General features: G+C 40.2%; 1 protein-coding gene across 2 annotated transcripts in view; it reads left to right on the top strand.

The window, feature by feature from the left end:
* The first annotated feature begins 2,553 nt into the window (after positions 1–2,553).
* lrrc7 (leucine rich repeat containing 7) overlaps positions 2,554–15,413 on the top strand; it is a 341,063-nt gene continuing 328,203 nt past the window's right edge. For both annotated transcript variants that reach the window (XM_060829788.1, XM_060829787.1), the window contains exons 1-3: positions 2,554–2,751; positions 8,686–8,803; positions 12,381–12,459. In XM_060829788.1, coding sequence (XP_060685771.1) covers positions 2,563–2,751; positions 8,686–8,803; positions 12,381–12,459 — 386 coding nt within the window. In that variant the 5' untranslated portion in view covers positions 2,554–2,562. The remainder of the gene's footprint in view (positions 2,752–8,685; positions 8,804–12,380; positions 12,460–15,413) is intronic.

Genomic DNA, 15,413 nt, shown 5'->3' on the forward strand with positions numbered 1-15,413 from the left:
AACACACTTAAGAAACTCCTCAGTTTCCTTACACTTTAATCTAACAGCACACCAATTGATATTTAAATAATTAAAATAGCCACTCTATTATCATTGCACATCTGTGATTTCCCTATAGTTTGTTCCTCTACTTTTGGGGGACTATAGAATCTCCTATGTTTGCTTCATAATAGGCAACTGTAAAGATAAAAGATAAGTTAATGTTTCAGATTAAACCTTTTGTTGAAATCAATTTAAATAAAAGTTTGGAGCCAAGATGTGGGCATGTTTGTTTGCTATAATACTGATGCTGATGATTCTGTTGAGGACTGGATTTTGTTAGGCCAGACATGGCTCCAGCAATGGACCAGAAAGCCAGAACAGTCTTACCATAGTCATTTGAAGGAGCCTGAATTGGGTATTAAGCCCATTGTACAGTCAGTGAGCTTTCATCGTGGCTCCCATCCCTTTAAGTAGGGAGAATCTGACTTCACCACCTTCTGGCCAATCTCAGTCCCATTAGCTCCTGGACTGCTGAAAATGCACAATTTTGGGTCACTGTGGTTAATGTTGAGGAGTGACACTGCTGGAGAGTGCAGGTTATGTTTGCCGCAGAAGTAGCTATTGCTTCTGCGAGGCCATTCCTTGGATTAGAGAGTTCCTGATTAGAAAAGCCCTATGAGAGAGCCTTACTGGTTCACTAGGTGGTGTCCCCAAGAAGCAAAAGGCTATAGTCCACAGCTAGCAGCAGCAAGAAAAAACTCTGATGGTAGAACTGGCATCTGGGCAGGAGGGCTGATCTTTGCCTTCATCACTTCTGGCAGAATGCCATGTTAACAAGAACTCTAATAACTCTACCATTTCTCAGTCGTTTCAGCCCAGATCTGCTTCCCATTATACTCTTGCAAACCCCATAAAACTCAGTGCTTTATTTCCAGAACTTTTGGACTAATTTTGCACTATTGAGAAACAGGACTCACAGATGTAGGGCTAAATCTTATGTCTTTTTGGCTCATTGTGAGTTGTCAAAATTTTTGGAAGGATTCTTGCTGTGATTTTAAGGCACCATCTTCCTGTCATGCTCCCTTTTCTGTCCTAGGTCTGTGGTAGTGATACAATGGAGCCCAGTGCAAGCTGGGGAAACTGTACCTCATTTAAGCACTTTAGTCTGAACTGTAGGTGGTTAGGGGTCAGTTAGTTCAGTTGTTTGGATGACTGGATTGCAATGCAGGCAGGCACAAACTGTATGGATTCAATTCCCAAAAGCAGCTGAGGTTACCATGAAGGACTCTCCTTCTCAATCTTCTCCTTGCCTGAGACATGGTGACTCTTAGATTAAACCACCACCAGCCACCTCACTCTAATGAGAGGTAAGACCACAATGACTTTACCTTTAGAGTCTTGGCTGGGTAGCCTTGCAGTCTGGAAGAGGCATTTTGGGAAGAAACATGGAGTGACATCACAGGAAAACCGTGGTAGTCTTGTCCTACTGCAGAGTTAGAGGCTTGAAGGAAGAGGGCTGATTGGTAAGCAGTAAGTAAATCAGAAATATTTATAACTTATCTGCTTACAGTTTGTGAAGTCTTTTTGATTTCTTAGTTTTGCTTGAGCAAAGCTGACATAGTTTCTGCTATTAACACTTAATTTGGATCTAACTCACTTTTCAACAACTGTCACCATTTACTTGGGCTTTTGTTATGTGGCAGCTGTGATCTCGAATCTCCATCATCCTCTAACATTCCCCTGGTCTTCCCTTCAGTTCTACACTCCCATGTTTCTTTACAGCACAAGGCATTTTGTTTACCTCTGATCTCAGTTTTAAAGAGGTCATATTGATTATGAAACATTGAGTCTCCTTCTTTCTCCAAAATTCTGATACACCTGAATTTCTCCAGTGCTTTTTATCTTTATTTCAGATTTCCAGTATCTGCAGGTGTTTTATTTTTGTCCATAGACTAGGCTTGTGTTCTTTTCAGTATAGAGTATTAACAGGTGATCAAATTGAAGTGTTTAAGATGGAATAAACTATTTCCTTCTGATTGGGAAATATAAGCCCACAAACTTTATAATTAGAGCTAGAAGTGATATGAGGAAAAACATTTGTTCTCACAAAGATTAGTAGTAATATGGAACCACATCACTTCACTGATGTGTACTTAAAACAACATTGACTTCTAGTTTAAATAAAATTTAAAAATCAAGATTGCAAATGTATTAGATTGGATTTAAAGTTGTGACTATATACAATGAAAAGCATTGATGCTTTCCACCTTCAGTAGTCCATTCATTGCCACACCATTTCCTAAACTTGGCTAATGATTGAATAGCATGCCCCCCCCCAATCGTTCTTTATCATCATACAAGCAATGTTCATTTAGAACAGTACCAGATGAATGCAACAACATGAGAATTGCTTCCTGGACAGTCCACTACCTTCAAGAAATTATGGAAAATGCTGAGATGAAATGTCTCAGTACTTGTATTTAGATTTTGTCAGAAATGTGTGAACATTTTAATCATACTTTTTTTAAAAATGCATTCACTAGTATCTATTTCTGTGTCATTGCAGTGCAGTGTCTGGAGATGACAACAAAGAGAAAACTTATTGGCCGCCTGGTGCCCTGCCGATGTTTCCGAGGTGAAGAAGAGGTCATCTCAGTATTGGATTATTCCCACTGCAGCCTTCAACATGTACCAAAGGAGATTTTCAATTTTGAACGATCTTTGGAAGAGCTCTACTTAGATGCTAATCAAATAGAGGAGCTCCCCAAGGTAGGAAGAGACAAAACTACAAAGTGTGCGTAGTTGAGGTTTCACAATTTAATGCTTCCTTTTAAAGTAATTCATAAGACAATGGGATGTTGAATGAATGAATGATTGACATCTCATCTTGGAGGTCTGAAATGAAATCCAGCTTGTATTTATAATATGGTTGATTCCCATCTCTGCAGGCTGTGAAGGGCCATTTATGAAAATACTATGAGTAATGTAACCCAACCTCCAAGTGTTTATCTGTGACTAGAGGGTAACACAGGAACTGGTACTTTAATTGGAACTTTACCTTTAAAGTTTAGGGTTTTTTTTTAAGAATACCCCATGAAAGGTCTTTTAATTTGTTAATTTGTTTCTCATTTGTACAAAACAGCATAAAGGAATACAGGAGACTTACTTATGGGTCTGCTCTGAACTAACCAAAGTGGATATTAACAGATCCAGGCAGTGTGCTGTTGAGGAGGTCCTCTTATTGACAGTCTACTCTTCTTCTGTGATTGCCTTCATGCCCATATTTCCGTGGACAGATTGCCCAGAATGTTCACTGGTGTACATGAAGTCTTCTGCAATCAATGGGCATGAAGTGGGGAAAGAGTGCATCATCAGCACTGGAAGTTATGTTTTAAGAATTTTGTGTAAGCTCTTTTTCCCATGAAAATGTCCCTTTAAGGGATGATTCTTAAGTAAATATTTTAAGTTGATCATTTAGTTGGCTTTTGACATTGGCATATATTTGAAAGTTAGAAGGTATATACTTATAATGTTTCACTTTGTTAATAAATCTAAAAATAAGATTGATTTTTCCTCTTTCACCAAATGATGGTAAGAAGTTTAACATTAAAGAGACTGATTCTTTTTCAGATTCTTCTTTGCCCCAACAAGAACCAACATGTTTGAAATGTACAATATGTGCAATTGTGGCTACGATATGCCTCAAATATAGAAACATACAAACATACAGGAATCAGCCCTTCTCTTTTGAGACTGCTCCATCATTCATTATGACCAAGGCTAATCATCCAACTCAACAGCCCATTCCGGCTATTCCCCTATATTCTTTGATCTTTTAACTGTTAAATGCTATATTCAACTCCTTCTTAACATCTTTGGTCACTACTGCTTTCTGTGGTCATGAATCCACAAGGTCACCATTCTCTGGATGAAGAAATTTATCCTTATTTTAGTCATAAATGTTCTATTCAATATCCTTAGACCTACCCCTGGTAGGACTCCCACACTATTTTAGATTAGATTACTTACAGGATGGTAACAGGCCCTTCGGCCCAACAAGTCCACACCGACCCTCCAAAGAGTAACCCACCCAGACCCAATCCTCTACATTTACCCCCTCACCTAATACTACGGGCAATTTTAGCATGGCCAATTCACCTAACCTGCACATTTATGGACTGTGGGAGGAAACCAGAGCACCCGGAGGAAACCCACGCAGACACAGGGAGAATGTGCAAACTCCACACAGTCAATTGCCTGAGGCTGGAAATGAACCCAGGTCTCTGTCACTGTGAAGCAGCAATGCTAACCACTGTGCCGCCCTTGAGAAGATCCTAAATCATCAACTCTGTCTCATCTTGTTAGAATTGTATAGGTTTCTATGAGAGCTCTCCTCATTCATCTGAACTCCAGTGAATATAATCCAGTGAGTGTGTGGTGCTCGAAAAGCACAGCAGGTCAGGCAGCATCCGAGGAGCAGGAAAATCGATGTTTCAGGCAAAAGCCCTTCATCAGGAATTCTTTGAAATGTCAATTTTCTTGCTCTTCGGGTACTACCTGACCTGTGCTTTTCCAGCACTGCAACTTCGATGCTAATCTCCAGCATCTGCAGTCCTCACTTTTGTCTAATATAATCCTGATTGATTATGTCAGTCCCATCATCCTAGATCAGTCTGGTAAATGCTGTCTGCATTTAGTCTATAGCAGAAACATCCTTCCTCAAATAAGGAGCCCAAAATTTTACAAACTATTCCACTCATCCCAACCCTATAAATCTGCAGCAAGACATCCCTGCTCCTATTCTCAAATTTTCTTGCTCAGGAGGACAGCATATCACTTACCATCTTTACCACCTGCTACATCTGCAGGTTTCCCTAAAGTGACTGATCTACAAAGACACCCAGGTCTCATTGTATCTTTGAATCCCCTCTCTCAAGTTACATCACTTAGATAATAATCTGACTTCCTGTTATATGTGAGGTTGTCCACATATCCTACTATTTGCCCACTTTCAACTTGTCCAAAACACACTGAAGTGCATCTGTCTTTTCCTCACAGTTCATCTTCCAGCTTATTAACATTAACATTGCCTAAACATAGTACTGACATAGCCTCAAACCACAGCAGGGCCTAGCACTGGCAAAACAGTAGTACACATTGGCAAGACTGGAAAACAGAAGGGATTCAATGCAGAATAAAAATAAGATAAATGTGTAGTCACATATAGGGGATAGATTTTGCTAAGAGAAATTTTAAAATCAACCTAGAGGTGTCAGTTGACTTACCACTTGTCAAGATTAAACACAGTGAGACAGTGATAACCAAATCCAATGGAATGCTGATTTGTGTTGCTAATCAGATAAGTTTAAATGTAAGATCATGCTGATGCTTTACAATGCCTTTGCATTGGATGTTCTCAATCACCCTGACATAAGAGAGTCACATAGGTTTTAGAAGTAGTACAAAGGAGAACTCAGTTTCCACTTTATCAAAAGAAATGAAGAAGCAATTTGGTCAATTTCAGAAATACAATTGCCAGCTCCAGTCAGAGTGATCTACTCTAATCTATTTTCCATATACTTTCCATGAATTCTTTTGTATTTTTACAGTACATGTACATAATCAGGTTTGTTTCCAAATGGTGTTTTCATTTTTGATCAAAACTTTCCAGCTGCGATCAAGTACAGGCTCGAAGCCCCTGTTGTGCATAACAGGGCCATGGAGGGAATTTTAATTATAACATTCAATTAAAATGCTACTGCTGAGTTACCTCTCTGAATTTCTTGCCCTATTAGAGAGTTGGCATTTCACTGATAGAGGCAATCATTGTTAAGGCTTGAGAGAGAAGGACAAGTCTCTTTAGGTTGAGACTCCTTGAGGGCCAGCTGTAAAAAAACCGATAAGCACCAGACTCAGGCTGGCAGGCCGGGTGATCAGAGTGGTGAATCCTTCATTCTGTTGCCACTGGAGGCCCGTTCTTGGACCACAAAGCTTTGGAATAGGATTGCCTCACACCCCATGCCCACCTCTCCAGGAAAGCTCCTGTAAAGTTTCCTTAATGCTCTTAACTGACTCACCATGCTGTTCGGGACTGTTCTGAAGCTTGTAAAATGGGCATTAAATGCACCTTAATTGGCTTCCTCTTTTTGGTTGATGGATGGCTGAGCTGTTTCCTCAACTGCCTTTGCTAATATTCCAGGTGGTGGGAACATGTCAGGCATTTCTCTCATTGACTTCTGCCACAACATTATCAGCCTTCTTGCTTCCCAGTCCATTTCCAGAGGGCTAGTAACATTCAGCACAGGAATGTTCCAAAGACAAGACAAAGTCTTTTAGGACAGACTTTTTATTGCTAAGGAGGATCAGATTTAAGTGCTGTTATGTCTCTGATTCCAATAAATTCAACACTATCACATTTTTTATATTCAAGACTGAGAGTATTTTTTGGAAGTGTAGGCTGGGCCTGAGGAATATTTGCTGAAGCCCCAAAACATAGACTAGTGTTCTAGGACAGGCATTTGAATCTCTCCATGGCAGATGGTGGAAGTTAAATTTAATTTTTTTAAAAATTGAATTAAGAATGGAATGGAATGGTCACCATGTAACCATTGTCAATTGTTGTAAAAACCCATCTGGCTCACTGATGTCTGTTAGGGAAGGAAATTCTTCGAGGAGAAAGTGAGGACTGCAGATGCTGGAGATCAGAGCCGAAAATGTGTTGCTAGAAAAGCGCAGGTCAGGCAGCATCCAAGGAGCAGGAGAATCGACGTTTCGGGCATAAGCCCTTCATCAGGAAGGTTCCTGAAGAAGGGCTTATGCTCGAAACATTGATTCTCCTGTTCCTTGGATGCTGCCTGACCTGCTGCGCTTTTCCAGCAACACATTTTCAGCTAGGGAAGGAAATTACCATCATTACCTGGTTTAGCCTACATGTGACTCCAGACCTACAGCGATATGGTTGTCTCTTAACTGCCTCTGGGCAAAAATGCTGGCCTAGGCAGTGACACCCACATCCCATGAATAAATAAAATAAAAGGCCTCAATATTATTTTCTCTTCATATCTTTTATCTCGTGCTAAATTGTGGGGCTGGTCATTATGTGCCCTCGCCAGCTGTATTTTTTGGGCATGGGTGCATGTAAAATTATTTGGGTGGCTAGTTCACCCCATCGTATGGATAGTGGGCAAGTTCCAAAATCAGCAGCTCATCACCAGATCTGCATAAATAACTCAAGATCAGTTGAGCTTTTTTAGAAACTTATTTAAGAGGGCATCTTGCAAAAAGTTAGTACTTCCTTCTCACCCACCTATACTGCAAAACCCACTTTCCAAGCACCTCCCCTTCTTGTCCAAGTAGGGCAAATGCATACTTTTCCAATATTCTTTCTTACTTTACGCCAGGATCCGTACAACTCACTTCATTGGCTTTCCTGCAGTTCAAGCAGTATCTGCTGCTGAGCTGTAGTGCTGCTGGGACTGATATTAGCCTACCATATTGGCCCGCAGCTGGCAGAAGTCCAATATTCCAGCACTAGACCAGCCGCAGTATATTGACTGCAGGGTGGTTTTCTTTCTGACCTGTCAAATGATGTGGACTTTCCTTCCAGGAGAGTGAGCATTCTGCCTACCACCACCTCCCCGGTGCGTGCATACGCGCACACCCTGTAATTTACTGTCCATGGTGTTTGTTTCAATCTGTTGCAATCAACATCTTCATGATCCTTTGTTTCTTCTGATTTCTGTACTATATCTCTCACGTTTAATATCCAGATTCCAACATTCTTATAAACTATTGGAAACAGTTCATTTAGGATGGAATAAAAATATCTTTTTTAAAGAAAATATGATAGTTAGCTGAAATGGGACACCAGCAGAGTGACTGAAGCCAGGACACTAATCTGTTTTTTTACAAAATGCAAGTAAATGCTATAATTAGGAAGCTGTCTGTTTGGTATTCTGGAAGAATGTGGTCAGATGGTGGGAGGGCATTATGTATTCAAACATATCTTTGGATCTTGTTAGGGGCAGGGTTTCTTAGGTGACATTTCTCCCTCAACCAACCTCACAACACTAACTCTGTTTTTCTTTCCACAGATGTAGTCAGACCTGCTGAGTTTATCCAGCACTTTGTTTTTTTTTTCAGATCTCCAGCATCTGCAGTACTTTGCATTTGTCATAGAGCACTGATTATTTGCAAATATTAAAATGTAATCAGTATGCAAAATTGGTGTCATTTATAAATCACATGACCATAGTTATATTATTTCAAAGTAGGAATTACGAGTATTCACTTTGAGATATACAATCAAATGATAAATTCAAGCTTATACTATGTATCTCCCTTCATTAATTCTTCTTTATTCACAAGATTTCTCATTCCATTTTAAATAAGATGTGACATGATGGCTTGAAAGAATGTTATACTAATATTATGTCTGATATTGCAACATCAAACAAGCTGCTCTCTAGATTTTATTTCTATACTTAAAACAGTAGAAGTAGAAGAACACATGATTGATTAATCCTCATCTCTCATGTAGCGCTTAAGGAATGAAAACAATACCACTGAATTATGCTATAGTCTCACTTTAAAATTACAATCAAGATGATTCACATGTCATGAAGTCCAGTGATGATGGAATGTTTCTTTAAAGAGCAGAGGAAGGGAAACATTTGCCTTCTAATTTGATTCTCAATATTACAGCAATTGTTCAACTGCCAAGCTCTCCGTAAACTAAGTGTTCCAGACAATGATCTTTCTAATCTGCCCACTACCATTGCCAGCCTGGTGAATCTAAGGGAATTAGACATCAGCAAAAATGGTAAGCATAAAACATGCCTGCTTTTATTATTAAACATTGAATTGATGTGGCTTTTAGCTTTCTACTTGTTTAACTGCACGAATTCCCTGTTTTGAGAGATGGATAATTTTTTTCTTTAAATTTTCATCTGCTGTTAGCCCTGTTTTATTTTATCAAACTGGCCAATCTTAATATTAAAAAAAAGCAAAGAAGTATCTCAAGTGGCCGACTATAGAAGCATTCAGAACTGAACCAATCCTATGCTGATCTGATATCCACATTCATTATTACACCTTCAGAACTCCACTAGAAAGTAAATGAGGCCAATACATCAATTTGCAACGGTTCTCCAACTGGCCTCATTAGACATGCGCATCGTGTACAGCTTTAAGATTGTGCCATAATTCGAGTATTATCCAATTTTAAAATCTCTGTCCCAGTACAATGGGAACTATCTGTCTCTTTTTGTAGCCTTTTTCTACCTATTGATTGTGTTCATGCAAATTCTTACTTCTGAGTGTTTTCTCTTCATCTTGCCCTTAAAGCATTGAGTTCCGTTTTTGGGGCACCCTCAGTGCTTTACCTCAGTTTCCATTCATTATGTATCACCCTATCTACCAATTGTCAGCACAACTTATTTAATGCCAAAATACATTAAGACTGTGTCCAATTCTGTATTACTTGCACACATGTATGTTCAGAAGGAATCTCCAGATAGACATGTACTCAAATGGCTCTTACTATCCTTGTCCTTACTGCAATTGCACTGCTCTTCATGTATCCTGAAGATTATTAGTTCTCTCAGCTTAGACTATTACTTGAATCTGAAATCTTAGATCTGGATGGCTCAGTCACATACTATCATTAAAAACAAAGAAAAAAGGAACTTCTGCCTTTTTAAAATGTGGACAGTCACAACATGTTCAAACAAAATATTACTTGGATTTGGCTGCCAATGGTGAATATTCAGTGATTCAAAACAAAGAGTAACCACTCAAAAGATGCTAATATTTGCAGAGTTCCTAATTTCACCAATTCAGGTTATATCTAACAAAATCAGAAATTTCTGGGAAAACCCAGTGGGTTTGGCAGCATCTGTGGAGAGAAAGCAGAGTTAATGTTTCAGTTCCAGAGACACTTCTTCAGAATAGTTCTGAGCCTGTTCTGAAGAAGGATCATTAGACCCGAAATATTAACTGCTGTCTCTCCACAGATGCTGCCAGACCTGCTGAGTTTTCCCAGAAATTCCTGTCTTTGTTTTTGATTTCCAATATCTGCAGCTCTTTGGTTTTCTTAATTAAGGTTATATTTCGCCTGCATATACATGGTTTATTAAACCAAAACAATTTATTTATTCTATGTTGTAAGAAATTATTATTTTTATCTTTGGCTCAAAATGTGAAGACTCACCATGCTTTCCAATAAGAATATAACATTTTGGTCTCTTGAATAATGTACATCAGCATTCCACTGTCTCTGAGTATGAGGAATCTATTCAGCTCTGGAGGTCAAACCTATTTTAAAGACCTGGACGAGACAGTTAACATCGAGACAGTTTCAATATTGCATTATTGTAATAATTTCTGAATACCCAGATCAGCATCGAAGAACGTGGTTCTGGAAAAGCACAGCATCCGAAGAGCAGGAGAGTCGATGTTTCGGGCATAAGGCCTTCATGAGGAATGAGACTTGTGGGCCAAGGGGCTGAGAGACAAATGGGAGGGAATTGGGGCTGGGGGGAAGGTAGGTGGGAATGCGATAGGTAGATGAAGCAGGGGATGAAAGTGATAGGTCAGAGAGTAGGGTGGAGCAGATGGGGGAAAGGAAGATGGACAGGTAGGACCGTTCAAGAGGGCAATGCTGAGTAAGGAGGTTGGGACTGGGATAAAGTGAGGTCAGGAGAAACTGGTGAAATCCACATTGATCCCATGTAGTTGGAGGATCCCAAGACAGAAGATGAGGCGTTCTTCCTCCAAATGGGGTGTTTCAGTTTGGCGACGGTGGAGGCCCAGGACCTGCATATCCTTGGCAGAGTGGGAGGGGGAGTTAAAGTGTTCAGCCATGGGGTAGTCAGTTTGGTTGGTGTGGGTGTCCCAGAGAAGTTCTCTGAAATGATCTGCAAGTTGGTGTCCCGTCTCCAATGTAGAGGAGACCACATTGGGTGCAACAGATGCAGTAGATGATGTGTGTGGAAGTACAGGTAAATTTCTGTCTGATGTGGAAGTATCCTATGGGGCTTTTGACGGAGGTGAGGGGGGAGGTATGGGCACAGGTTTTGCACTTCTTGCAATGGCAGGGGAAGGTGCCCAGGAAGGGACGGTGGTTTGATGGGGGCATGGACCTGATAAGGGAGTCATGAAGGGAATGGTCTCTCTGAAATGCAGATGGGGTGGGGAGGGAAATATATCTCTTTTGATGGTGGCAGAAATGGCGGAGGATGATGCAGTATATCCGGAGGCTGGTCGGGTGGAAGGTGAGATTCTGTCCTTGTTGCAGTTGGAAGGGTGGGGTTCAAGGGCGGAGGTGCGGGAAATGGAGGAGATGTGCTGGAGGACATCATTGACCACATGGGAGGGGAAATTGAGGTTTTTGAAGAAGGAGGCCATCTGGGATGTTCTTCAGTGGAATTAGTCCTCCTGGGAGCAGATGAGGTAGAGGCGGAGGAACTGGGAATAAGGGATAGCATTTTTACAGGAGGGAGTGGTGGGAGGATATGTAGTCCAGGTTGCTGTCGGAGTTGGTGGGTTTATAGTGGATGTCTGTGTTGAGTTGGTCACCGGAAATGGAGATGGAGAGGTCCAGGAAGGGGAAGGAGGTGTCTTAGATAGTCTAGGTGAACTTGAGGTCAGGGTGGAAGGTATTTGTGAAGTTGATGAACTGTGCTGTGGGAGTCAGACCTAGATTAGCATCAAGCACTTGCAAAAATGCTAGTCCTTATAACGCCTGCTAAATCACAAAGTGACATGTTGGAAGCTTTTTAAACCGTAATTTATCAAGGATAAAATAATAAGCAAACATTGGTTCTGCTAAATTAAATGGAAGCAGCATGTTTAATGTAATCCCACCTCTAAAAGTAACACACACTCCAATGGATCACTGAATTAAGGTATCACACTATTTTGACTGATTTATACAGAATAAAAGGTCTTCGGGTTTGACCCCTGTACTGAGTTTGACTGGTTAGCTGCGGTACAGTAGGGGAATCTAATGTTAGCTGAAGTGTTCCCCGGGAAGGTCAGGGAGAAATTCAATTTGTTACTGCTGCTGATCACTAACCTTCAGCCTATACTAGAATGTATGTGTGCATCAGATGAGTAGAATTGGATGAGATGTTTGCAAATACTACTAAGTAGGTCCAGACATGAAAAGCATTGTATATCATTAAGGTACTGAAAGCTGCTAAAGGAGAAGGGATGAGAAGAAGTAACATAAAACATGTTGCCATGAAGCCTTTAAATTTATCCTTAATGGGAGGACTAACAGTGTGACTAAGTCTATGTTTTGTGTATTGAAAAAATGAAATTGTTGAAACACAATTATACCTTTCTTTAAATTAATATTGTTTTCAGATTCTGATATTTTTCTTTTTTTTTGGCAGGTATTCAAGATTTCCCAGAAAATATTAAGTGCTGTAAATACTTATCCGTTATTGAAGCCAGTGTTAATCCCATTTCCAAGTGAGTTAGTAAAGAATCAGTTCCTTGTGTGATGTTATTTTGTCATCACTCAATACCCTTTCATGTCTCCACCTTACAGGAAGTTTCGACAAAAGATTGTACTGATGTGAGGCTATGGAATATTCAAGAATAGCTTTTAGAATGTTAAATAAAAGTGATGAGGTATTTAAATATTATCAACACTATCTTTAATGACTAATGAAACTATGGACCTGTTCAATAGTGCTTTAAAATTGAAGGCAACTTACTAACCTGGAAAGTGACTGAATAGCTGATAACTGATGCTACAGATAGATATTCTAATAAACAGGGTTTGATTAATGGCTTCCCATAGGAGTTTCAGCTAGTCATTATATTAATGACAAACGATGTGATACAAAGTTACTTATCAAAGTTTGACAATGACATTGTAAGCAGTTTAGATGGAAGCACAAAATAAGTGATTAATCAGCTGAATGAATGGGAAAAAATGACAAATAGAAGTCAATGTAGGCAAATTTGAACCAATTTACTTTGGACTTCAAAAATGTTTGGCCAATCTATTTTAAATCAGGCTTATCCAACCTTTTCAAATGGGAGTTACATTTTTTTCATTGTTCCCATTGTTTTCTCAGTTGCCAAGGAGTGGTAAACATTACAGCAATTACAGCATTTAAAAGGTATCTGGATGGGTGTATAAAGATAAGTTGTGGCATAACAGTAAATATGAATTTTAAAATGATTCCAAACCAATACATTGATTATTTACATAAGAGCAATTGATCAAAATTACAATTTAAAAGTGCCAAGCAGAGCTGTCAAACAAAAGCTTATTTTGCCTTTTCAGTTCAGAAGCACAGCTAGAAGGAAACAGATTAGGTTTTAGCAATACTGAACTTGCTTTTACCTCTGGTAGCAAGCACTCCAAGATACTCTCAGCAGAGTTCAGGGTCAGAAACAGATAGCCTTTCAATCTGGGTTTTTCTTCTCTGCCAGCCTGCTCCCTGGGTAGATATTTGCAGCAAGGAACAGCAGGAGGATATAAAAGGTGGGTGTGTCTGGCTCATTCAGTTTCAGTGTTCACACATACTCCCACTTTCACACACTCACTGTTCGCCCACACATAAACACGCCCACACTGCCTCGCTCCTTTTCACAAGTATACCCCACCTCACTCATTCCACCACCACAGACATACTCACAATCCCCCCACTCATTCACTGTCCCCTCCCACAAACACACATACCCCTCATTACATCCCTTGCCACACACAAAATCCTTCATGTATACACAAACTCTCTCTGACACATTCACTCTCTCCCATTGTTTCACTTTTGCCCATTCTCTCTGTTTCTCTCCCCCTCACCCTCTCCCTCAAAATGGGTGGAATCTTACAGGAGTGATTTGTGACAGAATTACTAGGAAAGTTGGAAAAGTTGATCTCAACATTGGAAGCAAGTTTCTCTTTAGTCAGTGGTTGTTACTACTTAAGAAGGATTATTGCTTGTTAAGTGCCTAGTTACCAGCCCACCTCACCATATTAGTATTCAGTCTCCTATCCTACCAAACAAGCTAGACACAAAAAAAAACTCAAAATAGAAATCAGAGCAGATGCTTGGCAAATTCAGATTACCTCTTGCTTCCAATGGCCTGCTAGTTGGAAAATAGCCACCAAAGTCTCTCAGACAGGTTTCATGGACTCCAGCCATGATTGTCATAGTTGTTAGTGGGACAATAGCTAATTTAGAGTTATAGAGTCATAGAGATGTACAGCATGGAAACAGACCCTTCAGTCCAACTTGTCCCAGCCAACCAGATAGCCTATCCTAATCTAGTCACATTGCCAGCACTTGGCCCACTAAACCCTTCCTATTCATACACCCATCCAGATACCTTTTAAATGCTGTAATTGTACCAGCCACCACCACTTCTTCTGGCAGCTAATTCCATACATGCACCACCCTCTGTGTGAAAAAGTTGCCCCTTAGGTCTCTTTTAAATTTTTCCCCTCTCACCCTAAACTAATGCCCTCTAGTTCTGGACTCCCCCAATCTCAGGGAAAAGACCTTGTCTGACGCTCTAGGGAAAACACCTCCAGCCTATTCAGTTTCTCCCTTTAGCTTAAATCCTCCAATTCTGACAACATCCTTGTCAATATTTTTTGAACTCTTGCAAGTTTCACAACATCCTTCCGATAGGAGGAATACCAGAATTGCACACAATATTCCAAAAGTGGCCTAACCAATGTTCTGTACAGTCACAACATGACCTCCCAATTCCTTTATCCAATGCTCTGACCGATAAAGGAAAGCATAGGAAATGCCTTCCTCACAATCCTATCTACCTGAAACTCCACTTTCAAGGAACTAAACCTGCACCCCAAGTTCTCTTTGTTCAGCAACACTCCCAATACCTTACCATTAAGTGGATAGGTCCTGGTCTGATTTTCTTTCCCAAGATGCAGCACCTCACATTTATCTAAATTGAACTTCATCTGCCATCCCTCAGCCATTTGGCCCATCTGACCAAAATCCCATTGTACTCTGTGGTAACCTTCTTCACTGTCCACTACACCTCCAATTTTGGTGTCATCTGCAAACTAACTAACTATACCTCTCAATTTCTTTAGTCATCCAGCATTCTCTATACCTACCAGCCTTTTCTTTTACCCTGACAGGAATATACTTTTTTCTGGATTCTTGTTATCTCATTTCTGAAGGTTTCCCATTTTCCAGCCGTCCCTTGACCTGCAAACATCTGCCCCCAATCAGCTTTCGAAAGCTCTTGCCTAATGCCAGCAAAATTGGCCTTTCTCCATAGAACTTCAACTTTTAGATCTGGTCTATCCTTTTCCATCATTATTTTAAATCTAATAGAATTATGGTCGATGGCCCCAACGTGCTCCCCCACTAACACCTCAGTCACCTGCCCTGCCTTATTTCCCAAGGGTAGGTCAAGTTTTGCACCTTCTCTAG

This window comes from Hemiscyllium ocellatum, chromosome 9, assembly GCF_020745735.1.
Source record: "Hemiscyllium ocellatum isolate sHemOce1 chromosome 9, sHemOce1.pat.X.cur, whole genome shotgun sequence".
NCBI classification, from domain to species: domain Eukaryota; kingdom Metazoa; phylum Chordata; class Chondrichthyes; order Orectolobiformes; family Hemiscylliidae; genus Hemiscyllium; species Hemiscyllium ocellatum.